The 25,721-nt window shown below is 39.8% G+C and overlaps 1 protein-coding gene across 3 annotated transcripts in view; it reads right to left on the bottom strand.

Moving 5' to 3' along the window:
• Positions 1–25,721, bottom strand: part of LOC111155261 (methionine sulfoxide reductase A) — a 430,735-nt gene that overhangs the window by 253,367 nt on the left and 151,647 nt on the right. For 2 of the 3 annotated variants that reach the window (XM_022515376.1, XM_022515393.1), the window contains exon 2: positions 5,470–5,538. The exons of the other annotated variant lie outside the window; for it this stretch is intronic. In XM_022515376.1, coding sequence (XP_022371084.1) covers positions 5,470–5,538 — 69 coding nt within the window. The remainder of the gene's footprint in view (positions 1–5,469; positions 5,539–25,721) is intronic. 3 annotated transcript variants of the gene reach the window in all.

The raw sequence follows: 25,721 nt of genomic DNA, 5'->3' as shown, positions 1-25,721 counted from the left end.
GTTCTAACAGTCTTGTGAATTTAGATTGTTTAGTTAATTATAAACACATTTCAAAGTCATTCTTTCTGGCCTTTTTCCTAGAATGAGTGACTGCCACTCCACAGCTCACAGAATGGTCTTCAATGGTTTTCAGTCAAGGTTCAGGGAGAAATATGCCACACCGGGATTTGATTATTTACCAACATAATGTTGGATTCGAGCCAATGAGACACCAATATATTTTCCTTTGAAGTCTAACATATTGCCTGCTGCTTTCAATGCTGTTTTCTTGGCTAGCAGACAAAATAACTGTGGCTGTTTCAAAAAATTCACCTCCAACTGAAGTCAGAGGGAAAAAATGTCTTATGATTGGTTCATCTTACAGACACCGATCTCATTCTCCTTTGGAGTACTGAAAATGAGGCCCCTGGACTGTGGTGCATCTGTGGGCCTGTGCCAGTCCCAAGCCCCGATCTGGAATCAGCCCTTCCATACACCTATTTAAGAAACAGTCTAGTAAATTCTTGGCACCCTGGCTATAAATAGAGATTTGTAACAAGGTCATCAGCACATTTTCATGATGTCTTGGATTGCCTTTCACTCCCTCTCATTTGAGAAGCCCTAAGAAAACCTGACAAAGAAAACATGTTTTGCAAGGGTTTGAGATCACAGAGCCATTGCTGTCAGGCTATTGGGAGCCTAAAAACCCACCCTAAGAATTCACAGAGATCCTTCTGCTGATGTCACTGGTATCAATTCCTGTACACTAAGATTCCTCACTGCAGAATCTTACCTTGCAACAAACAGCCTTGGTGTGGATTTCTAAATGATAGGATCAAAGTCTTTCTTGTTAGAAATAATTTTTTCCAAAAGGCTTAATTCTGAAATAAGGCAAATGCTCATTAACTAAGAAGAAAGGCTCTAAAAGGCTATTTAATCCCATTTCTCAATTGGTTAGGAATGACCACTCTATCATTTAAATACCTCTAGTGGCGGAATGCTCATCACCCTATATCATTGGACACTAGTAGTACAATATGAAAATTGCAAGGGCATAATCAGATCAATTCTCCATCTCTTACTGAAGAGCTTTGAGCCAGGTTTTATAAATTTGAATTAACTTTTAATTTCAAGTCATTCAGAAAGAATATAACAATATTTATTGACGAAAATCTTGAAGTTAGTAGAACTACTGGTGTTGGTACTGTATGATATATAATGTAAGTCTAGTCTACCACACTGTAATTTTTTTTATTTGTTTACTTCATTTAATATATTGATGTTCACTGTATTTTATTTAAAGATTTTATTTATTTATTTGTCAGAAAGACAGCACAAGCAGGGAGAACAGCAGGCAGAGAGAGAGGCAGGCTCCCTGCTGAGCAGGGAGCCAGATATGGGACTCGATCCCAGGACCCCGGGATCATGACCTGAACTGAGGGCAGATGCTCAACTTACTGAGTCACCCAGGTGTTCCTAAAAACTGTATTTCATTTTTTTAATTGTACTAAAAATCTTCCCAAATTCACAAATCTTTGCAACTCCCAACTTTTCTGCATTTTCCTCAATTAATCATTTTTTAAAATTTTATTTTGAAATAAATCTTCTTGAATATGGAGTATTTTCAATAAAATGAAAAGTTGTTCTAGGCTTAAAACAACCACCATGAGAGGCTGGAGCCTGTGCTCTCTGCGTGGATGGAGTGGCTCACTGCCAACGGGATGTCACTTTCATTAAGTTATTGAGAGCTGGAGAGAACCTTTCTAAGTCAGGCACAGCATGCTAGCAAATGTAATATGGATGTCCTCATGCCTGAGAAAGCATTCCCTCCACTTGACCAGATTTCTTTCATCTTTGGGTGCCTCAGTTTCTCTGTCTCTAACAGAGCACAATAATGCCCACTTCACAGGGATGTTGTAGGATTAAAGGGATGATAGCCATAGGGCACTCTCAGCCACCAGGAACAAAGACATTAAGTAATTGCAAAATGTTCGGTTCTGCTTCTCCAGCTTGTGGAAAAAGGGCTCCCACTGACTTGAAAGAGAGCATCACACACAGACAAGGAGAAGCCCACTGGGCGAGCAGAGCCTATTACCTTCATTATCATTGTCCTAAAGTGCAGAGGACAGAAAGAGCAACAAAGAAGCTTAAGAACCGTGGCCACACAAAAACAAGACAATGACTAACAAATGGGCCATGAAAGAAAATCTGAAAAAATGAACATCTTATCTTAAAAATAATCTGTGAAGATTATATGCCAGAAATGAAGAAACCGTCTATCTATTCCTTGGTCACTTGACAGAATGCTGCACTCGTGTGTTTTTCACAGTGGAATGTGCCCTGTCCTCACACTCCATTTCCTTACATTATCCACTCTAAATGCTTAATGGCAGTTCAATGACCACTTTAGAATGGATTAAAATTTAAAAGTTCCTATGTAGACAGGATTCTGTAATGTACATTCAAATGATTAACCAATAGATAATAAAATTGAAACTGGTGATACTATTTGATCATAAGATATTAAGACTTACATGGGTGAAGAATGAGTTGACACAAGTAGAAAGTGCCATTGGTACTTTGGCAAACTCACAGTCTGGCAGATGTAAAACAGTCTCCTGTACATTAATCCATGCTACTAAAATCAAATGAATAAAAACGGCATAGTAGATGTCATTCCAATAGTATTTTCCCAGCAAAGGCTGTATCTCAAGAGTCCTTCAGAGCACTCTGGGAATGCATAGAAACTCACAAATCAGTTTGCTAAATTGGCTTGGCTGGATAGCATGCTTTTGTGCATGGATCCAGCTGAAAGGCATTTCTGCAGCTACCAGACTTGCTCCGTGGTCCCTCCAACTCCTCCAACCAGGTCTAAGTGTCAGGGAACATCCTAAAAAGAGCATGGGCTTCAGGGTCAGTTAGACTTGGACTCAAATTCTCCCTCCACCATATCACTGGCCGAGTGGCGCTGGTAACTCACATGAGCTCTCTGGGAAGAGAATTACATGTTCTTACCAGCATTGCAAGGTGCCAAGAGGATTAGATGTCCAACATACGTCAAAGAGCCAAGTGCTATATACTTGGTTTAACTTTTTCAGTCAAGCTATAAACAACCCAGAATGAGAGAAGCCCACCCCAAAACCGCCTGCTGTCTCTCTCCACTGCAGGCCAGGAGGACAAGTAATATAAAATGAGAACAGTTTTTAAAACATTAATAAAAAATGCCTGCACATACTTAACCCAAATAGAGGCCTTAATTCAAGCATGTGTAAGAGCCAAACCCCAGTTCTCATAATGTAAAAATTCTTAGCTGTCCAAAGATACTCTATTTTTACGATCTGTGTAACTCTGCACTTGTAGAAATTATACACAATTCACCTCTTTTAAAAGCCACACACCTCGGCCATTCACAGTGGGTTTCCAGGGGACTGCCTACTGCCAGATCAGCCTTCGGTCTTAAATATATGAGATGTAGAAGCAAAGGGAAGAGTCTCAGAGCACTCTGTCAGCCCTCTCATTCTATAGGAGGGGAACCATGCTTGCCCAAAGCCAAACAATGAAGGCTATGGGTTAGGATTTTTAGGAAAGCCAATATAAACCAAAACCATGACAAATAATAATTATAATCTCATCAAGGAGCTTTATTTACTGATATTTCTCATTCTCTGGCCAAACAACTTCATTGCCTGCCTGGTGCTTGGTCTGCCCTTTGGGAAGGAAGCTTTCCTCCAACAGCACAACAAAAGGAAACCTGCTAAGATAAGTCAGTCTCATTTTATATTTCCCAACATGACATGGAACTTAGTTTCTAACATGTCTGGGGGTGAAAAATCTGAAAGACAAAAACAAAAACAAAAACAAAAAATCATCAAAGTAACCCTTTGAGGACTGATGTGACATCTGCTGTCACCTGGGAACAGTCCTAAACCCACAACTCCAGTAAAATGGCATCATCTGAACATGAGTCCTCGGAGGAAAAGTTAACAAATCAAATATTTAGCACATAATTTTAGAGTGTCCATTATGCTTTTTTGCTACAAAAATCAAATTCTCCATTTACATTTCCGAGCATAATAGTTCCTAACTACTGATCAGTGTATTTTAAAAGGTAATAGCCCATACAGAGCAAGATTTACAAACACCCAGGCAGAATTAGCTCTGTTTCATAACTCTGCAACTGTTAATCATAATTGATTACTAATTCTGGTTCCATCTCTGTGAATAAGTTAATGCTTTTCCTGAATAGGCTAATTTAGAGATGGGTCATCCTGAGGCTAATTTCCACCTCAAAGACACCTCCATGCTTAAAGCAGTTTTACATCAAAAGCCTTTGTAGAAGACCATCATCAAGATCAGGATAGAAAGGAAGCTGGAGGACAGCATAAAGTCAGGGGACTTCAGGATTTTAGAATGGAGCCAACCATAAAACCTATCTAAAGGCTGAGGGGAGGGTACCTGGGTGGTTCAATTGGTTAAGCAACTGCCTTGGCTCAGGTCATGATCCTAGAGTACTAGGATCTAGTCTAGCATCAGGCTCCCTGCTCAGCGGGGAGTCTGCTTTTCCCTCTGACTCTCCCTCTTCTCGTGCTCTCTCTCTCACACTCTTTCTCTCTCTCAAATAAATAATAAATCTTTAAAAAATGAAAAATAAAGGCCGAAGGGAAGATCCAGAAGATACAAGAAAATGAAAATCCACAGGACAGAGGCAATAATCCCTGAGAGATTGATAAGGGCACCAGGGCATCGCTCCAGGGAAGGGGGGACAGGGGGGTTAAAAGGAAGAGGGAGTCAGGAAGAAAAGGGAAGGAGGAGGGGAAGGGAGAGAGAAAGGGAAGAAGACAGGGAAAGAAAGTGCCAGGTGTAGAGACATTTTGAAGTAAGCTTAAGTGACATTAAATATGGAGGTCAGGAGCTATGAATTAAAAAGGACCTTGTCACCAAAAGGTTTGGAATCTAACAGAGAAGTTCTGCTCAGCCACATAATTGTATATTGTAAATACATACTCAGGGGTTAAATTTTATTCTGTTTAAGACATTTTAACTGATTTTTCTCTAAGGAATATGCTGAATTCATAATGGAAGAGAAAGAGATTATTCAATTAGATTGATTTTGTGGAATAACAACTCAAAACTTCTTGAACCCCGGCCGTTGACAAAATTACATATCAATGTTGGGGGGGAACCCTTCTAGAGAAGAAAAACTCAAACTGTAAATTATCAGGTTAATTCACAGTGTGGACGTAAGAAATAGCAAATACACAGTTTGATATTTGGTTTGCAAAGTGAGAAAAGAAAGCATATTAAATTCTATAGAATAAGCTTTTCTGATCCCAGAAATACTAAGAACTCGATAGTTTTTTTGGCTCCAATGACTTGTAAATATCTAGAAAAGCCCAGATTTTGAAGCCCTGAGGACACTTGCTAAAACTCAGAAATTTGGCACTAGTCTTTGCACACAATTTGGGTTTTCTTTCAGAGTTGATATCTTACCAAATACAGCCATCTGTGTTCCCTCTGGGAAAGGTTCAACTGTTCTATTGCCATTGACATGATGTTTGGCTAGAAAAAAAAAAAAAGAGGGAGAGAAGGAAAGAAAGAAATACAAGTTAAGTGTAAAGTTCCACACACATACTAACACATGTCATTAAATGTGTCAAAGAGTCTATTTCTCATTTTTAGTTAAAAACGCCACCAAAGCTTACCCTTTTAAGAGAGTTTCAATTATTCTGTTTTTAATCTCAGTTACTGAAGAGCCTCAAGATGGTCTAGTTCAAGTGCCTGGTTTTACAAATGAGGGTGCCAAGGCCCGAGCTTGTGCAGAGCCCTAAGACTGGTGGCGGCAGAGATAGCCCAGCCCCAAAGCTCCTGACCCCTGGCCAGAGAGGCCCCACAGGACCAGGCCAGCCCCTGAAGAAGAAGGGAAACTCGGGGTCCCGGGTGAACTGGGGAGACTTCCTCTAAAGACTCCTGATAATCAGAACATTGACCCAATCATTGAAGTGAGCCATGAGGACAGCAGGGTAACACTGGGGCCAATTTTTTAAAAAAACAGAATAATAGAACGCATCATTTCACTACAATATAGCCACTGTTTCCAGGAGCCACAGATACTTGCCTTCTTACAGACCAAATAGATATGCCAGTATTTCTCAACTACTCTTCATGGTTGAGTATGTTGCTGGTTTCCTCCACCAACACCCTCCCCACCCTGGGCATAGCAAGGACTTAGAAATAGAAGGTGACCAGGTTATGGTTTTCTAGCATTAACTTATTCTCATAACCCCTCAAACTTCAGTCAGATAGAACCCAGCTGAGTATGATTCATCTACAAGTATTTGAATAATATCCTCAGCAGTCCTTGAATATGGGCATTTAAGTTGAAAATACATAAGAATGGCTAAAAAGCCTTGATGCTGCTTCATATAGCACATACATTTTGATTTCCTGTGTCCCATTCAGTTTATGGAGCACTGGCAAGGGCTCAGCATGACAGCCTGACTGAGGGGGCTATGGAGAGTAGGACACGGTTCCTGCCCCTGTGGAAATTAAAATTACCTTCACAACATAAAAATGTCAAAGTTTACCAGAAAGCTTACAATTATGTGCCAAGTTCTGGAATTGGGGACTAAAGGTACTGTAAGAGTTCACAGCAGAGGAATAGCAAGCTGGGTGGGAGTGAGATCCAGCAACCTGGAGGAAGGGCAACCATCGCAGCATCCTGAAGGAGAGGCAGGGTTTGGAAAGGCAGAGAGTGAGCAAGCAACCTGAATGAGAGCCAGGAGTCTAGATATGACTGAGGCATCATCTGGGGCCAGAACAGAGTCTAGTCTGGGCATAGCAGAGGTGATACATTGAGAAGCAGTGGCCATGAATGACACAATGGTAGGCATGGACCGGGGCATGAAAAGTCTTGAGAACTCCATCCAAACCCATAGGAATCCCAAGCAGCCTCTCCAGTACCCTGCAAGTCTTTTAGAACCTGAAGGCTTATGAGGCTCAGTCAAGTTCAGACGACCTCTGCAGGATACCATCAATTCAGGGGCTCTCAGTGCTTATTCAGTGATGGTGGCACTAGCCTAGGAACAGAAAACCTGGAGGAAGGGAAGAGACCAGCCCAGGTCCCAGGTGGCCATGGGACCTTGTCAAGCACTCATTAATATGGTTAGAACCACTGGTTGCTGAATCCAAAGAAATGTGATGAGGTCTGACATGGAGGTCACAGTTCTGTTCTAAGGTCACCACTCCACAGTCCCTGCCTGTGGTTCTGAAAATGTTTGCCTTTATGCATATCAAGAGTTGTAAATCTAGTCAAGCTCTTTGATTCACTAATCCCACTCATAAGAATTCAACCTAAAGAATAATGCAAGAGTGAAAAAAAAGATGACACAAATAAGAATATTTATTACTTATAATAATAAAACTTGAAAATCAAATGAATATCCAAAAGTACTAACATTGCTTAGAAAATTATAATTCATGATTTATCAAAAGCATGTGATATTATGTAGCATATTTTAAATAGAGCATTTGAAAGATATATAAATATGTGAAAAAATATTTGGGATAATGGTAAGTGAAACAATCCTATTACAACACTGGATGCAGATTATATTGACAACTAATTAAAATATGAATGCTTATAGGAAGAGAAATATTTCTCTGGCAGAGAAACATACAAAAATTAAAACAACTAGGGAGATTATACAAGATTCTTACCTTTATTAATTTCCTTTGCCATTGTTAGATTTTTATTTTCTAAATGAAAATATGTTCAGATTTTTAAGAATCAACAAAATTATGGGTTAAAAATTTTTTCTCACAGGACTTGATTTCCCCAGACAATCCATCAAGGCTTATTTATAGCCCAGCCAAAACACTACACATTTACCATGAAAAGTGTAGCCTATTTGATATCTACTCTCAGACAGCTCAAAAGTACCACCAGCACAAGATGACCTTCCATTCTAAACATGGCCCTCTACCAGCATCCCCATCTCTAGGAACAGGACTGTTATCCTAATTTCTAAGGCATCCTTGCCTGTTCTTGAGCCCTCACTATCCACATCTAATCCACCACCAAATCTAGCCAGTTTTACCTTCCAGACATCCAGAATCCCTCCACTTCTTCCCCGCACACCAAAATCATTGTGGTCTCCTTGCCTGGACTCCTATAAATACTTCTAGGTCATCTATGTCCCCTCTCTAATTCGCATTACCTTTCTAAAAGAAAAACAAACTCATTGTATGACACAAACTCCCCAATTTCCTTCCCCACCTTCTATGGCTTCCCATTGTTCTTAGGCTAAAGTCAAAACTCTAATGTGGCCTTCAAGGACCCATGTGGTCTGAACACCTCGATCCTCATTCTCTACTACCATTGATTTCTTGTTGATTTCTACAGCACTCACCAGAGTTGCATCTTACACTTAGTCATTACCTGGACAAACAGACTATAAGCACAGGGAGGGCAGGTCTCATATCTCGTTTGGGTCACCACTTTGATAATCCTTGCCCAATGGGGGACAATGCATAGGAGTTCAATAAGTAATTGTTAAGTTACTGACAGAAGACATAAACAATACTGAAAAGTCTCTCTTCAGCCATTACAAAAGATATGTTATTTGATACTCTAAGGACATCTCTTTATTTTTGTGTACATATGTCCCTGACACAAAAACAATCCATTGAAAATGGCACCTCAAAAGTAGTTTCCCCAGCCAGGCAGCCCAGAGACCAAGGAACTCCTCTCTGTTCCACTGCATAAATGTCTTCCCCTCTTCCCATCCACTTCACCTCTCATCTCAGAAGGTGGCAGAGCCAGTGGAGGAGGAAAGTGAACTGGAGAGTGAAGGAGGAAGTTCATATGCAACTCTCTCCTCAATGCTAAGGTTCCCCTAGACCCTGCTTTATCTTTTATTCTAGAGACCAAGACCAAAAGATAACAAGTCTATAAACCTGATTTCGCATTTTCTTCTGAACTGCAGCTGAGTCAGCTCCTGGGCAACAAAGGCATAGCATTAGCCAAGAAGAGATAGCACAGTGTCGGCAACTAAGGACATGGGCCCTAGAGCAAGTCTGCCTTGACTTTGAACCTCTGCTCTCCCACCTCCTAGCTATAAGGAACATGGCTTAGTCATTTCACTTCGAGTTTCCTCATTTGTACAAGTTTCTTCATTTGCAACAACCTTGAGGGCCGCTTTGAGAATTAAATTAGTTAATATATGTAAAGCACTTAAAACAGTGTCTGGGACATAGCAAACACCTCTTAACTGTTAGATTAGCATTATCATCTCTGTGTGACTTTATTTTTCACAAGATTTGAGTCAGGAATGACAAGTGCATGACCCATGATATACCTCTCCTCCACCTCCATACTCATGACAGACACCACTCATCAACCACGGCAGACTCTCTCAGTCCCCAAATGGGACCACAAAATCTTTTCTCAACCTGGCATCTCACAGAGTCTCTTATTATTTAGATATACATGCATATGTGATGAAATTGTTTTGTCATTCCTGGTCTAAGTGAATAAAAGAGAAAAATGGACAAAAAAAGAAGACACTTTCCTTCTTGTTTCTATAGATAAATTCCAATTAAAAAAAAAAAAAAAAAGATCCTTTGAAAATCTCCCAATCTCTACGTATAGCTTTAGGGATCAAAGAATAGGGGGAAATCTAAGTACTACTTTCCATTCCATGTTGCAAAATGGTGAGTTCTTAAAAACCAAGTGATGGCAGTTCTACTCCTAGAAACCAAGGCTTAGCTTCCAAGGGCACTTTCCTACTGAAATTCTGCTGAAGCAAGTATTTGGGAGCCAAAGAACCAGAGATCCTTTAAACACATTAGGTAGGTCATTAAGATTTGGGGGGAAGGCATGGGCTCATTTGGGAACCTAATGAGCATCTATAATTTTTTTTCAAAATTGGTGGCACATGTCACTCCAGAAACAATCAAACTGATTAAACAGAAAAGTCGTTCATTGATTGGTTACTAACTATTGATTACCAACAGAGCATGAAATGGAGATGGGAGAGGTCACTGACAGGGACATCTGTTGCTCACCACAGCAGGGTGGATGTCTCCAATCTGGCCGGACAGGTAGCTGTCCCTTCCCCCACTCCACAGGGGGCATGTTCCAAAGCTACATGCTCCAGGAGGATAACCTCTGCTGATGGCCATGACGTGTCCTCAGTCAAGGGTATATGAGGACAAGGAATAGATTTTCATTTATCTTGAAAGCCCAGTGCTTGTGGAGCAGCAAGGTTAATTAGAGCAAGATTGGGTCAAAGTCAACTATCAGAGAGATGTTGAAGGGGATTTGGGGGACATGTTTAAAAGCTTTAGAAGAGGATACGGACACTTTTTTTTTCTTTTGTTTTGTGAATATCTAATGCACTTCAAGCTTATGAAAATAAGGCAATGAAACTGTTCAATAATATACCTGCAATAATACAAATTCAGACATAAACCAACAAGTAATCAGCTCCGTGTCCTGTGTTCAGAAAGAGAGAGCTAAAACACATATCTTCTGGGGGGTGGGGGGGATGAGATAGGGAAATAAGGGACTGAAGGGTGGGCCCTCAGACTTTCACTATTCTCTTGCAGGGCCAATCTCCTCCAGTCTGGGTGACTGTGGCAACACTACCGAACTCGAGTCTCCAGGAACTGAGTTGTGCCTAACCTGGGATCCTTGCTCAGCTACTAAGACCCAGAACCATCATCCCAGGACTGGAACAGCCTTGTGTCAGATTAAAGCCTCAGAGCTACAGGTCAGTTAACAGTGCAAGCTCCTCCTAGCCATGCTTTTAACCCAGCAAAAACCCAACGCATACTTCTCAAGTGTTACTATCAATCATTCATGCTGCTATAAAACTTATTGGTGGTGATTAGCTTCAATTTGGGGCTGGAGTAAAAGTACCTTTATCCCAGTCATATGGTAATAAAATCTGTCAAAAATCTGTCAAGCCCCAAAACAAAATGTGGTCTCACATTCCCTCTCATTGTCTGTTTCTTTGTGGCTCTTTCTCCAGGTTGCAAATTTCTGGGGTCTCGAGGTATGAGCTAGACTGGAACTAAGCAGGGTTCATATTTGGCCCCTACGCCCTGGCTTCAGATCAGCCTCTCCTGTCTCCAGCAGAAGGACCCTGGATCACAATGACCGAGCATTTTGGGCCCTGGTTCTGCCAAGGTGCCCTCCATAGCATTTCCAGGATGACTTGATGACTGTGAGTATGGATTTGTAAAGAAAGAGGAGGCAGAGTCCTGAGGATACACCTGTCGCCCAGTCCCTGATATATGAGACAGGTGCACTAGGGAAAGAGAGGTAATAATGCTTCTGGTCACCTATGCCCAGAGCACTGTGGCTCTCTATTGTTCCTATACACCGTGGTCCTTTACATAATTCACTGCAATTTTTTTTCTCTGGTATCTTAAGGTGAAAGTCAACCTAGAGTGGGTTTTGCCCGCAACAGTGTACTCTGTATGTGAGGAGGGGAATACTGGGAAGTTACATGGCAGTGGGCAGGTTGCTGGGACCCTGCTCGGCCTGAGGCCCAACCTCTGCTCTCCACCCATCCTGCATCCAAAGAAGCCCGAGTCCTTACTGACCGGTCAGTATGTGCTAGATGCAGATGGGATTTGTGGCCAGGAGAGGCTAGCAAGGAGACCCCGGTAATGGCAATGGTGGAAATGAGACAAATGTCCCCAACTGCTGTGGGCAAAGAGGGGAGCTTTGCTCTCAAAGTTCAAGGAGGAGAGCGAAGGCCAGCTCTGTCTTCCTCATGTGATAACCAACAACTGCATATTAGTGGGAGCTGCCCTAAAAACAAAAGACAAGCTACATACACACACACACACACACACACACACACACACACACACACAAAACAGAAGAAATCAGTTGGAAAAATTTAAGATTGTAGCTCTAAGAAAAAAATTCATGTATCTTTCAAGATTGTATCCTCATGCCCTGACCACTGTCCCTCCTGTTAAATCCCATCCACCCACACCATTCCCCCTTTTCCCTTTGCTCCATGTGCAGCAAACCTAAGCTGTATCTCTTGGCTGGTAAAGGAGCCAACAAAGCCCCAGCTCAGGCAGCCCCTGCACCTCCCAACATCCCTCGGGCAGAAGCCCAAGGCACAGTCCAACCTGTTCCTGAACCTGGCCTACACCATAATACATCTTGATGAAGCATAACCGAAATACTCGGCAGTGGCGGGTGGGGGGGTCTTTGGCTCATACCCACTGGCAATTACATCTTGAGTGTCTGGTGCGGGCCAGATACTAGGTGTTGTGGGAGCAAAGATAAATCACAGATCCTACACTAAGAATCTCCATTTAACCAACAAACTTGTTGAGAGAACCCAAGGGAAGATTTCCAGTTGAAAGAGTGAGGCAGTGAGGATAGGAATATGTTTTAAGAAGAGTAAGGCATTACATAAGCAAGGAATATTTTTATTTCTCATGATGTGCCTGCTGTGTTTTCTGAGGTCTGCTCAGCGTACCCGGAACAGACACACCACACGCACATACCCTCAGACACAAGCTCTGTTCTGGTCCTCGGAAAAACTGGCCTATAATGATCTTACTACGTTCCTATGTTGGCAGAGGCCACAGGATCACCCTGGAGAGGGAAGGAAAGTGAACACAGTGGCATCCACGACTAGAGAGTAAGAGGCAAGCCAGGGGCCCCAGAAACCAGCATCATGCACCCCAAGTAGGCTTCCGCAACTCTGTACAAGACAGCTATCCCACTGCCAGAGAGAAAGAACAGGCATCACGTGTAAAAAGAATGAATAAACACATGCATAGATACGCAATTACATGAGATACCACATCCAATTCACGAAAGTGGCAAAACTTACACATCAGTAGTAGGTACTCATGAAGGAGTAGGGAGATGGGCCTTCTCATGCACTGCTCGTGGAAGTGAGAATTCAATACAATAGAACCAAATACAATCTATGTGGAAAGCAGTCTGGCAATATGCATCAGGAGCATCAAAGGCGTTTAGGTCCTTGACCTAGTAATTCTAAGTATACGTATCTTCCCTAAGAAATCAGAACTAAGCTAAAGGTTTCCAAAGATGCTTACAATAGAATAGTTTATAATAGTGAGAAACTATAAGCAACCTAAATGACCCAACAAAAGGAAGATAATAAAGTAAATTATGGCACAGTCCCAAGGTGAAATATTACATAGTAGTTTTAAAAGTATGATCATAAATAGTTTTTTTTTTTTTTTTATGACATCAGGAAATAGGAATAAGATAGAGTTAAGAGGGGGGGAAAAGCAAGATTTAAAAAAAAAAAAAAAAAAGGATCCTACTCAATTAAAAACAAAAGCACAGAAAAATGACCACAAGGAAACAGGGTACAAAGGTAAATGTTGCTGCCTCTATATGCTGAATTGTGGCTGATTTTTCTTCCATCTTTATGCTTTTATTTACTTCCAAATTTCTCTTGAGGAAGTATTTCTTTGATAATCAGTAAACTACAAAATGTAGAAAAAAAACTAAAAGGCAAACTTGATACAGAAGAAATCTAGATCCAACCAGGTCTATTTTCAAATTATAAAAATCTAAATGTCTTCTTTGAGTAGGACGAGCAAGAACAGAAAGCCTAAAAACTCTCTTAAATGAAAATAACCAATGAGCAGATTATTTCCTGATTAATATAAGGCCTCATCAAAGGGCTCTTTCCTTTTCAATTTCTGGCTTGCTCAGTGAGACAATGCCCCCTAAGTGATGAGCACTGGAACTATCCTGGGCCTTCTAGACTAACTCAAATCAGTGTATCACAGGCCTGGGCGATCCTCTCCGACGAGGGCCATCTCGAACATTGTCCCTCACCTGGGTAGGGCTCGTTAGCTAATGAACTCATAGGTAGGCATGTGAGGGAAGGGGGAATGAGGGTTGACAGAGGGACTTGGGTCAACACACAGGGATCCATATTCTGCCCCAATAACATCACCATGCAGAAAACAACTACTAAACACTCATTATGTGCCAGGCACTGGGTTTATTGACAGTGACATAAAAATAGTAAGACAATGTCTGCCTTCTCTTCCTCCTTCACAGACCACCAACCAGCCCATGTCTTAGGGTCACTGATCAGGTTTACCTACACAAAGTTTCCATGGTAGCAGCACTGCCTACAGCTCTTAATGCATCCTGTTACCCCACTATTATCAGACTAGCATGAGTTCCCACGCTACATGATCCCAATAAAGCATGCCATCATTGTTCATGCCATTTTGACTCTGTAATGCTGTTATTAGTTACATTTAAGAACCATGTCTAACTTAGGCATTGATGGAAAACTTCCACCACACTTCTATTAAAAATCTCCCTGCCCCCTCTTAACACACCCAATTCCTAGTGGCTACCAAAATTAGATAATGTTGAGAAGAGAATTTCCATTTAAAATAAGGTTAGCTTAAGGATTAAAATCTATATGTCATCCTGATGAATGTGACATCTCTGTGAATAAGAGTGTTAAAAGCCATTGTACCAAACAATGTGAATGTAAGCCACAATGATTTTCTTTTCTTCTAAAGTGCATGCTTCCTATTGATCCTAAAACACATTTTGGATTTTTAAGGTGGGTGTTAAAAACATAACTATAAAAGGGCACACAGAAATCATACTCTTTAGTATTATTTTAAAACTGTGCCCTTCAAGGACTTGGAGTGGACCCTGGCTTCCCTAGCTGGTGTCGCTCATAGATGAAGAAAAATTATCTACCATTTCCCCAGTATTTGTCAAGGTCAATTCTGCCACATGAAAATAATCAATGTTGTGCAGAGTATCTAAGTCCTATGAATGTAATTAAGGCATGAGACCACAGAGGCGTTTTCTGAACCCATGCTAGAGTGCGAGTATCACTTTGGAACTTAACTGGATGCCCCTAATTCCACCAATGGTTCTGTACACCACATGACAATACGGCAGCCACAGCATGCATCAGGCCTTCTTTCTTCCTCCTTGTGAAAATGTCAGCAGGCTTCAGCAGGAAGCACCTTGCCCCTCCATGGCACAGAGTCTGCCTGGAGGAAGCATGAGGCACCATCCACTGTCAGTCAGCCAATGGGCAGGAACAGTCCAGTCCCTCCCCCTTTCCTCTGCCCCCATCCCCTCTGACAGTGATAAATGATCCAGCCCTCTGCTCAGCTGAGCTTGACAGGCCAGACCTCCCCTTGCAATCTGTTCCGGACCAACACCAAACTTTCCTTTCAATATTCCCCATCAGCACTGTAAAGGGGCTTGTTGTAGGGTAGGTCAGATCTATTTGCTCGCTTGCTGCCATCCTTTCACCAAAAGGAATTATAACTTTATATCTAAATGGAAGCTCCTAGTCAAAAATGGAATATGTTGTTATAAACCTTACAGGAAACTTGTCTCAACTCTCTTCTCACATTAAAAATGAAGGAGATATAACTAAATATGGGACTTTAAGAAGAAGGAGGAAGAGTTAGATATGGAAAAATAAATGTCAATTTAGCTTCCATTAAAAATCAATAAACCTTCCACTTATTAAATTATTATCTGTTGTTGGGGGTAAGGAGAAGGAGACAAAAGATTCTACGGGGAATAAAATATTGTTAAAGAGACAGAACATTAACAAGGAACATTAACGAGACTCATTAGAGATTAGCTTCTATAATACATTGTGCTCGTGTACAATGTTGTTTCAGGATTGTTTGTAAAAAGATTGGCACCAACCTTTTGCATAAAGTAATCTATGCAGTGGAATAATATGCACCCATTATAAAGAACGAGACAACTCTACAGGTATAGACATGGATCTACAACATGCATAATTAATTAGGGGGAAGAAATCAACAAGCAGGATAATGTGTATGAAGTGCTACGATTTTTTTTTTCATCATTCTGTCTTTACTTTTTGAACTTCGGTCCATGTGATGTAATACATTTTCCAAAAATAGATCTAAAGAAGTATTTTAAATGTGTCCAGTCTTTGCTACCCAGTGATTACCCCTGCAACCCAAGGGCCTCTTCCCAGGGCAGAGGGCTACATTGAGATACAAGGTGGCCAGTGGCGGGCAAGCAGCCCCTGAGTATGGATCAGCCTGATGCTTACATATTTTTTAGGCCTGGGACAAATGCCAAAGACCATCTCACCTGAATCCCAGCAGAACTGTTTGCAACAAACTTTAAAATTCTCAGTAGTTTACAGCATCCTAAAAGGTCTCAAGATAGAGATAACATTCCATTTCCTCCCTAAAACTGATCAGCATTCTCCAAAGCAATGTTAGTTGTACTCTTTTTAAGGGGAAAGGACTTGAAGAGGATCTATCATTTCAAATTTTGGATGAAATGTAAACATTATTTACCTAAAAAAAAAAAGGGAAGGTGTTTCCAGATTTACCCTTTTTTTTAGAGGCCAGAGAAGGAGATAAAGGAAAGAAGAAACTGAGGGAAGGAGGGAGGGAGGGAGGGAGGGAAGGAGAAAGACCAATAGGACATTTTGACTTTCTGGAATTTGACACATGTTTTAATCATTTCTCTGTCCCTCCTGCCTCTCATCTTGTTTCTCCTTGCCTTATAATTTCCCCCACAACAGAAAATAAGAGTATTTTTAAATCTATTTTAGATTTACTGAATAGTGATTACGCTCACCATTCCTAATTTTAAAAGTGGTTGAAACATTTTGTATTTCCCACAAAAAAGATAAATGAAGTTTTTACTATGAAGGCTTCAACTGATTTTCAATGTCAGTGAAGTTTTTTTTTAAATCCAGCTCTTATTAGAGAAACAGCACATGTAACTCATCTACTCCTAAAATTTCACTTAAGGATCTGTCATTCTTAGAGAGCAGGCTTGGTCACATGGCTGATTATGGGAAACTGGATGACCCAGTACATATCAATATTAAGAAACACAGCAGACACAATCTTCAACTGCAGTTCTACAAATGACACCAAAAGGCATTTTATGATTTTTTTTTAATAGTTGCCTCCCATGAAAGAGTGGTGCAAAACTGAACATCTTATTTCGGGGGAGTTAAGTGGAGACAGGGATGGTTCTTTTTTTTTTTTTTTTTTTTAAAGATTTTATTCATTTATTTGACAGACAGAGATCACAAGCAGGCAGAGAGAGAGAGGAGGAAGCAGGCTCCCCGCTGAGCAGAGAGCCCGATGCGGGCTCGATCCCAGAACCCTGAGATCATGACCCGAGCTGAAGGCAGTGGCTTAACCCACTCAGCCACCCAGGCGCCCCAGGGATGGTTCTTAGAACATGCCTTTGCTCATCTGATTTAAGAAAGGGGTAGAGATTTAGAGGTAGCAGTGCAAAGTCTATTTAGTTGCCTTCCTTGAATATATGCTCAAGCAGACCTTTGGGTTGTCAAGTGATGGGGTGATTTCTAGATGAATTCCCTAATGATTGACAATGCTGAATAAAATGACAGCCATATCTGAAAACATCAAGTACATGGGAGGCCAAGGCAAGCAGCCTTCCACTGGACCCACTCAAGAGGCCTGAATGGCATCTCTCTCAAGTGCAAGGCCATCAGCTTCTGTATAAATATGAGCTAAAGGGAGTGTAAGAAAAGCCAAAACCATTTCCCATGTACTAAATCTGATCAAGCGGTTTCAGAAATACCTGATTAAGACTGCCTTCTCTCCCATAGTCATAGGAGATGACTATGGCCTGACATAACTCAACTATAAAGGGACGTCAGTGCATGACCTGCAGGAAATCTGAATGTGAGCAAAATTACGTCTTGATAGGTCTTCCCAGGCTCTTATTACCAAGAGTGAGTTATAGTAATCTCTATTTTCTGTCACTTTATCTGCCCCAAAGGCTGATAGTTTAAAATGTTAACTATTGTGGGAAAGGTAGCTGAGAGGACCTAGTGAAATACAGCAAGTCTCCAACTTAAAAATGAGTCACATTTCAAAAGCGTGTTTATAAGATGGACATCGGGGATAAAGAATCCATTTTCTCATGAACATGTTGCTATAAATGGTGGTGAGCTAGCCTACAAGGGCCTACTCGACCTATAATAAGTCTCAAATAGAACTCTTTCTTAGGAGTGTAACCACCATGGGATACTGCCTCAGTGTGAAAATATACTCTACCTTCTACCCTACAAACATCAAGAACACATCCATTCATACTGGTCAAGTTGGTTACAGGCTACAAATAGAGAAAAGAAAATATTCACCTATTTTCCCAAGCTGCCCAAGTACTAACTCAACCACAGAAAGAAATCTCCACTTTGGGGAGATGGAAAAGACATTTTATCCCAAGGAGAAGAGGACAAAAATTCCTTGCTGCAAAAGAATAACCTTCAAATGCAAGGTACATTTCAGATGCAGTGGTCTCATTTCAGATAAGAATGCAAAGCTGGGTAGTTTTCACTCAAGGTCTCCTGCAGGTTGGAATCAATGTATTGGCTGGGGCTGCAGTCTCATCTGAAAACTCGGCTGGGGTGGGACTGTTCTTAAGTTCATTTGTATGCAGGCCTCAGTGAGCTTGAGAGCAGATTCCCCCACCCCTCACCCCTGCCCTAGTTTGACCTTCAGAAGACACAGCACACCTGACATCTTGATTGTAACCTCATGAGATCCTGATCCAGAGGCACCCAGCTAAGCCACACTCATACTGCTGACCCAAAGAAACTGTGAGATAATAAATGGCTGTCCTTTTATGCTGCTAAGTTTGGGGATAATCAATTATGTAGCAGTAGATAACTAATACAATAAATGTGTTCTAACTTCCAGTAGCTGCTTTACAAATCAACTCCTGGAAATGTGATCCATTTCTAAGTTGGAGACTATTTCTATGTAATTTATGTTCTCCTCAACTTTATTCCCTATTGTGCTGGGATTGCTAAAACAGGCATTCCTGAACTACTAAAGCCTAGGAATAGTGTATAAAATATCAGAGTAAGACTTTTAGCAATTCTGAAATAATTCTGGCAATTCTTACTCATTTGCATTATCCAGAGGATTGTTAGTTACTTTTCCTGTTGTTTTGTTTGAGAAGTTACATCTCTGCCTCATAGGGCTTACAAAAACAATGAAGAAAAATGTTTTCCCAAAATTCCCAGGAAAGCTAAATTTAAATTCATGCCAAAGGCCCTAACTGCAATGGAGAAAATGTTCTGTATTTTGATGGGGTTTGTTTGGTTGGTTGAGTTTAGGTGCTTTTTTCATTGACTACATGGAAGTAAGAAGATGGCTGGATTGTTTCCACTCACAGTGGTACCTACAAGAAATACAGGTTTTCCCCTTCCTATGGGAATAAAAATCAAATCTAAAGTCAAAGTTGTTGCCGATATAAACTAGGTTTTTTACTAGCCTGGATACTCCATCCATAGCAGCTTAAGATCATAGAACCTCTATTCTAAGCAGAAAAATAATAAGATCCTATTATATCCTGTGCTTACTGCACCTCAAGAAATTCTAAACAACTCTGCCAAAAACCATAAAACACTGGAAGAGTCAAGTTGGAACTGATCATTCAAGTGATATAGGAAACCATATTCCTTGCTCATTATTTGCTGAATATCAGTTCTTACAGAAATGTCATTCTTCATACTCTGTTCTTCCCTTCCCTCACTTTAGTAAAATCCCAGGTTAAAACACATAGGGAGGAGTGTGAGTGAGGGGAGAAGAAAAAGTACTGGTTAAATATATAGCACTGTCTCCTAGAAAATTCACAGGTCACAAAAGTCTCAACTCAAATAGTTCCTGTGCAGAAGTCAGGATCCAAGCAGGAGATAGAAACCATATAGTAGGTTAAACAGGGGGAAGTCTAACATAAAGAATATTAACTATGATTAGAAAGCAACTACACAATCTAAGGAAACTCTCTATGGTACTCTAGGACTGAGGTTACCCAAAGAAGGATAGACGTGGATAGATTCAAACTTCACTGGAGAAGGCGCAGTTAAACTACTGGAGAGCAGAGAAGTTCACTGGTTTGGCCAGACCAGAGCTGATCTAGAGATGCTAAGCAAGCAATAGGCCACTTTTCAGAACGCAGGCAATCAGAAACCAGTGGTGTGAGTATTCAGCGAAGGTCTGGACATCCAAAGAGGACTTCTGAGTGTCTGCAGGGACTCTGAGAGCACATGGACAATGCAGGAGCTCTGGTTTCCTTGTCAAGAGAAATGCAGGAAAGTTACAACCAGGCCAAGATTGTACAGTCATACAGGGACTAAAGTTCTGGGCCGGTGGCTGGAACAAGCTCTACCAGAGGTCCTCATACTCAAACAGTAAAACCTGGCCCACACCAAAAATGGCAGGAGAGACTCTTCATCTCACAAAGTCTCCCCAGTAACTTCTCCTGAGAAAGCTTAAGACAGTGCTCACATTAAAAGAAAAATACTAAGAAATTCCTGTGTTTATCACAGAGCATATTCAGAATGATATATTCAGAGCTGAGAGGCAGTAAGTTAATAACATACTTTTGCAAGACACAAATTACAAAAATTTACAAAGAAATAGAAAAATCTGAATACAAAATCTGAAGTAGAACACTGTGGGCCCATTCCTTGGGAAATTCTAGATACATTTAAGGAAGAGATAATACCAAACCTCCATAATGTCCTTCAAAAAATAAAGGAGGAGGGAATTTCTCCCAGCTCATTTTATGAGCCCAGCATTACCATGATAACAAATCCAGACAAAGAAGAAGAAAACTACAGACAAATTTTCCATATGAACACAAAAATCCTTTAATAAATATTAAAGACAGGAATATATTCTAAAGGTATAATAATGATAGTCAAGTAAGGTTAGTCGATGGAATTCAAAATTGTTTCAACATTCAATAAATGCAATCAGTATAATTTACCATACTAACTGACTAAAAAAGAAAATATATGATCAGCCCAACAACTGCCAAAAAATATTTGACAGAATTTAGTACCAATTCATGATTTTTTTAAAAAATTCTCAGTAAACTACAAAGAGAATTTGATAATGAATATCTACCAAAATCCTACAGCTAGCACATAAAAAGGAAAGATAAGAAAAAATGATCTTTATATGTAAATGACATTATTGTGAAAATAAAAAAATCCTATCAAGAAGTTATTTGTGTTAATAAATTTATCAAGATCACAGACTTACTGAGTCAATATGTAAAAGTAAGCTATATTGCTATATAGTTGCAACAAGAAAAGGGAAACTGAAAAAATATTTAAGTAGCATTATTTGTAATAACATGAAATACTTAGGGAGATTTTTTTAAAATATGTATAAAACTATACCTGAAAACATTACTAGGAAAATTTTAAAATAGCCAAATAAATAGAGAGATATACCATGTTCATGGATTGGAAGACCTGACTTAAGATGTTAATTCTCCCCAACTAAATCTAGAGTTTGAAATAATGCAGATGAAAACCCCAAGCAGTTGATTCTAAAATTTAAATAGAAAATCAAGAGACTTAAAATAGCCAAAACAAGATCTGTACACTGAAAATTTTAAGACATTGATGAAAGAAATCTAAAAGATACAAATAAAATGATATTCCATGCTTATGGAGTAGAAAAATTAACATATTCAATGTCCATACATCCCAAAGAAATCTACAGATTCAATGCAATCCCCAACAAAAGTCTAAAGGCATTTTTCACAGAAGTTAAATAAATAATCCTAAAATTTGTATGGAACCACAAAAAACCCCCAAATAGCCAAAGTTATCTTGAGAAAGAAGAACAAAGCTAGAGGTATCAGACTTCCTGGTTTCAAACTACATTACAAAGCTACAGCAATCAAAACAGTATGGTTTTGGGATAAAAACAAGTGCACCAAAAAACAGAAAAGAATAGGGCGCCTACAAATCAACCCACACAGATATCTGGGTGACTCAGTCAGTTAAGCATCCGACTCTTAATTTTGGCTCACGTCATGATCTCAGAGCTGTGAGATCAAGCCCCACATCAGGCTCCAAGCCCAGCTTAAGATTCTTTCTCTCCCTCTCCCTCTACTCCTCTCTCCCATCCACTCTCACTCACTCTCAAAAAGGAAGGAAAGAAGGAAGGAACCCACACACAGATGGTCAAATAATTAACAATAAAGGAGTCTTTAATGGATAAAGAATAGTCTCTTCAATAAACAGTGCTGGAAAAATTGGAGCCACACGCAGGAGAATATAACTAGGCCCCCACCTACTACACCATACACAAAAATTAACCAAAAATGGATTAAAGAATGTAAGACCTCAGAGCATAAAACTCCTTGAAGAATACATAGGTGGTAAGCTCCCTGACATTAGTCGTGGAGTTTAATTTTTGCATCTGACTCCAAAAGCAAAGGCAATAGAAACAAAAATAGACAAGTGGGATTATATCAAACTAAAAAACTTCCATATAGCAAAGGAAACCATCAACAAAATGAGAAGGCAAAAGGGGGAAATACTTGCAAGTCAGATATATCTGATGAAAGTTTAATATCCAAAATATATAAAGAACACATGCAACTTAATAGCAAAAAATGGGCAGAGGATCTGAACAGACACTTTCCTGAAAAAAAAGTATGTATTACCAATAGGTCATGAAAAAGTGCTTAACATCACTAATCATCAGGAAAATGCAAATCAAAACCACAATGAACAAGAAAAAACAAGTACTGGAGAGGATGTGTAGAAAAAGGAACCTTCATGCACTCACTATTGGTTGGAATGCAAACTGCTGCAGTAACTCTTGAAAACAGTATGGTGGTTCCTCAAAAAATTAAAAAGAGAACTACCTTATGACCCAGAATCACATTGCAGGATATACACCCAAAGAATATGAAAACACTAATTTGAAAGGACATAACTAGCCCCATGTTTATAGCAGCATTATTTACAATAGCTAAATTATGGAAGCAGCCCAAGTGTCCATCATTAATTTATGGATAAAGAAGATGTGGTGTGTGTGTGTGTGTGTGCGTGTGTGTAGGAATATTATTCAGCCATAAAAAAAAGAAATCTTGCTATTTGCAACAACGTGGATGGAGCTTGACAATATAATGCTAAGCAAAATAAATCACTCAGAGAAAGGCAAATACCATATGATTTCACTCATATGTGGAATTTAAGAAACAAAACAGGAAACAAAGGGGGATAAAGAAACAAGCCAAGAAATAGACTCTTGAGAACAAACTGACAGCTACCAGAAGGGCAGTGGGTAGGAGGATGGGGGAAATAAGGGGTTAAAGAGTACACTTACCATCATGAGCACTGAATAATGTATAGAATTGTTGAATCACTGTACACCTGAAACTAATATAATACTTACGTTAACTATACTGTAATTAAAATTTAAAACTTTTTTAAAACGGGGGGGGGGGTACCCTGGGTGGCTCAGTCAGTTAAGTATCTGCCTTTGGCTCAGGTCATGATCCTAGGGTCCAGGGACTGAGCCCTGCATCTGGCTACTTGCTCTGTGGAAAGCCTGCTTCTCCCTCTCCCTCTGCTTGCCACTCCCCCTGCTTGTGCTCACTCACTCACTCTGTCAAATAAAAAAATATAATCTTTAAAAAATTTTAAAAAAAACTTTTAAAAAACCCACAATGAGATACCACCTTGCACCCATTAGAATGACTGTCATCAAAAAAAAAACAATACTCGGGGCGCCTGGGTGGCTCAGTGGGTTAAAGCCTCTGCCTTCGGCTCAGGTCATGATCCCAGGGTCCTGGGATCGAGCCCCGCATCGGGCTCTGTGCTCAGCAGGGAGCCTGCTTCCTCCTCTCTCTCAGCCTGCCTCTCTGCCTACTTGTAATCTCTGTCTGTCAAATAAACGAATAAACAAAATCTTTTAAAAAAAAAAGAAAACCAATACTCAAGGATGTGGAGAGAAAAAAAACCCTGAGTATTGTTGATGGGAATATAAATTGGTACAGCCACTATGGAAAACAGTATGGAGGTTCTTCAAAAATTAAAAATAGAATTACCACATAATCCAACAATTGCACTTCCTGGGGACACATCCAACAGAAATGAAAGCACTATCTCAAAGAGGTATCTGCACCCCTATATTCACTGCAGTACCAGTTACAATAGCTATGATGTGGAAGCAATGTGTCCACTGGTGGATAAATAGATACAGAAGATAGAATATATATATATTCTATATATACACACACACACTATATAATATATATAGAGAGTGGAACATATATACATACATACATATATATATGTGTATATATATGTGGAATATTATATATATATAATGTATATATATATAATGTATATATGTATATATAATATATATACATATATATATGTATATATACTGTGGAATATTTTCAGTCATACATAAAAAAGAAGGAAATCTTGCCATTTGTGATATTGATAGAACTTGAGGGCATTATGCTAAGTGAAGTAAGTCAGACACAGAAAGACAAATAGTGTATGACCTCATATATGGACCCTAAAACAACCAAATTCATACAAAACAGAGAGCAGATTGGTGGTTGCCAGAGGTAGGGGATAAGGAGTTAGGGAAACAGGTGAAGGTGTGCAAAAGGTACAAAATTGCAGTTATAAGGTGCTGCGGATATAAGGTAGAGCATGGTGACCACAGTTTATAACACGGTATTGTATATTTGAAAGTTGCTAAGAGAGTAAATCTTAAAAGTTCTCATCACAAGAAAAAGAATTGTAACTGTGTAAGATCATGGATGCTAACTAAACTTATTGTGGTCACCGTTTCATAAGATATTCATATAGCAAATCATTATACTGTACACCTTAAACTAGGACAATATTATAAGTCAATTATATCTCAACAACAATGGGAAAAGTTAATAAAATATCCAGAACTATTTTGAAATTCAAGTTGAAGGACTTCTACTGCCTAATTTTAAGACTTACTATAAAGTTATAATAATCAAGACAGTGTGGGGTTGGCATAAGGAGAGTCCTATAAATAAGGGGAATAGGATAGAAAGTGTAGTTGCATTTTGACAAAGCTGCTGAGGTAATTCAATTAGAAAAAGATAATCGTTTCAACAAATGGTGCTGGAACACCTTGACATCTATATGAGACAAGTAAACCTCAAACTTTACATTGCACCTTACATAACATTTAGCTTGAAATAAATTGTAGATGTAAATGTAGGATTGCTCACAACCTGAATACAGCTCTCCATTGTTTTTATGTCATCCACTTGAAATGTACCACTGCAGGGGCGCCTGGGTGGCTCAGTGGGTTAAAGCCTCTGCCTTCAGCTCAGGTCATGATCCTAGGGTCCTGGGATGGAGCCCCACATCGGGCTCTCTGCTCAGCAGGGGGCCTGCTTCCTCATCTCTCTCTGCCTGCCTCTCTGCCTATTTGTGATCTCTGTCTGTCAAATAAATAAATAAAATCTTTAAAAAAAAAAAAAAAAAAGAAAGAAAGAAAGAAAGAAAGAAAGAAACGTACCACTGCAGAAATCAATCGGAAACTAAACACTTTCCCAAAATCTATCTCTGCTTTTACTGCTGGTTTCATATCCTCAGAAAACCCCCTTATAGGGGACAAGTGACTATTAAAGGGACACTTAGGGGAGTTTCTTTCTAGTGATAGAACATTGCATATGCTGACTGTGTGAGTTACATAAATCTTAACATACGATAAAATTTCTTAGAACTAAACACCCAAAAAAGTACATGAAGTAATGTGAAATCCAAGTAAGGTCTGTGTTTGAGTTAACCACATTATGCCAATGTGAGTTTTCTGGTTCGGACAACGTACTGTGACTACATAAGATGTTATTGCAGGAAGCT

Source organism: Enhydra lutris, unplaced genomic scaffold (assembly GCF_002288905.1).
Source record: "Enhydra lutris kenyoni isolate GAN:26980312 unplaced genomic scaffold, ASM228890v2 scaffoldscaffold3, whole genome shotgun sequence".
Taxonomy (NCBI): Eukaryota; Metazoa; Chordata; class Mammalia; order Carnivora; family Mustelidae; genus Enhydra; species Enhydra lutris.
This window is presented reverse-complemented; position numbering and strand designations above follow the sequence as displayed.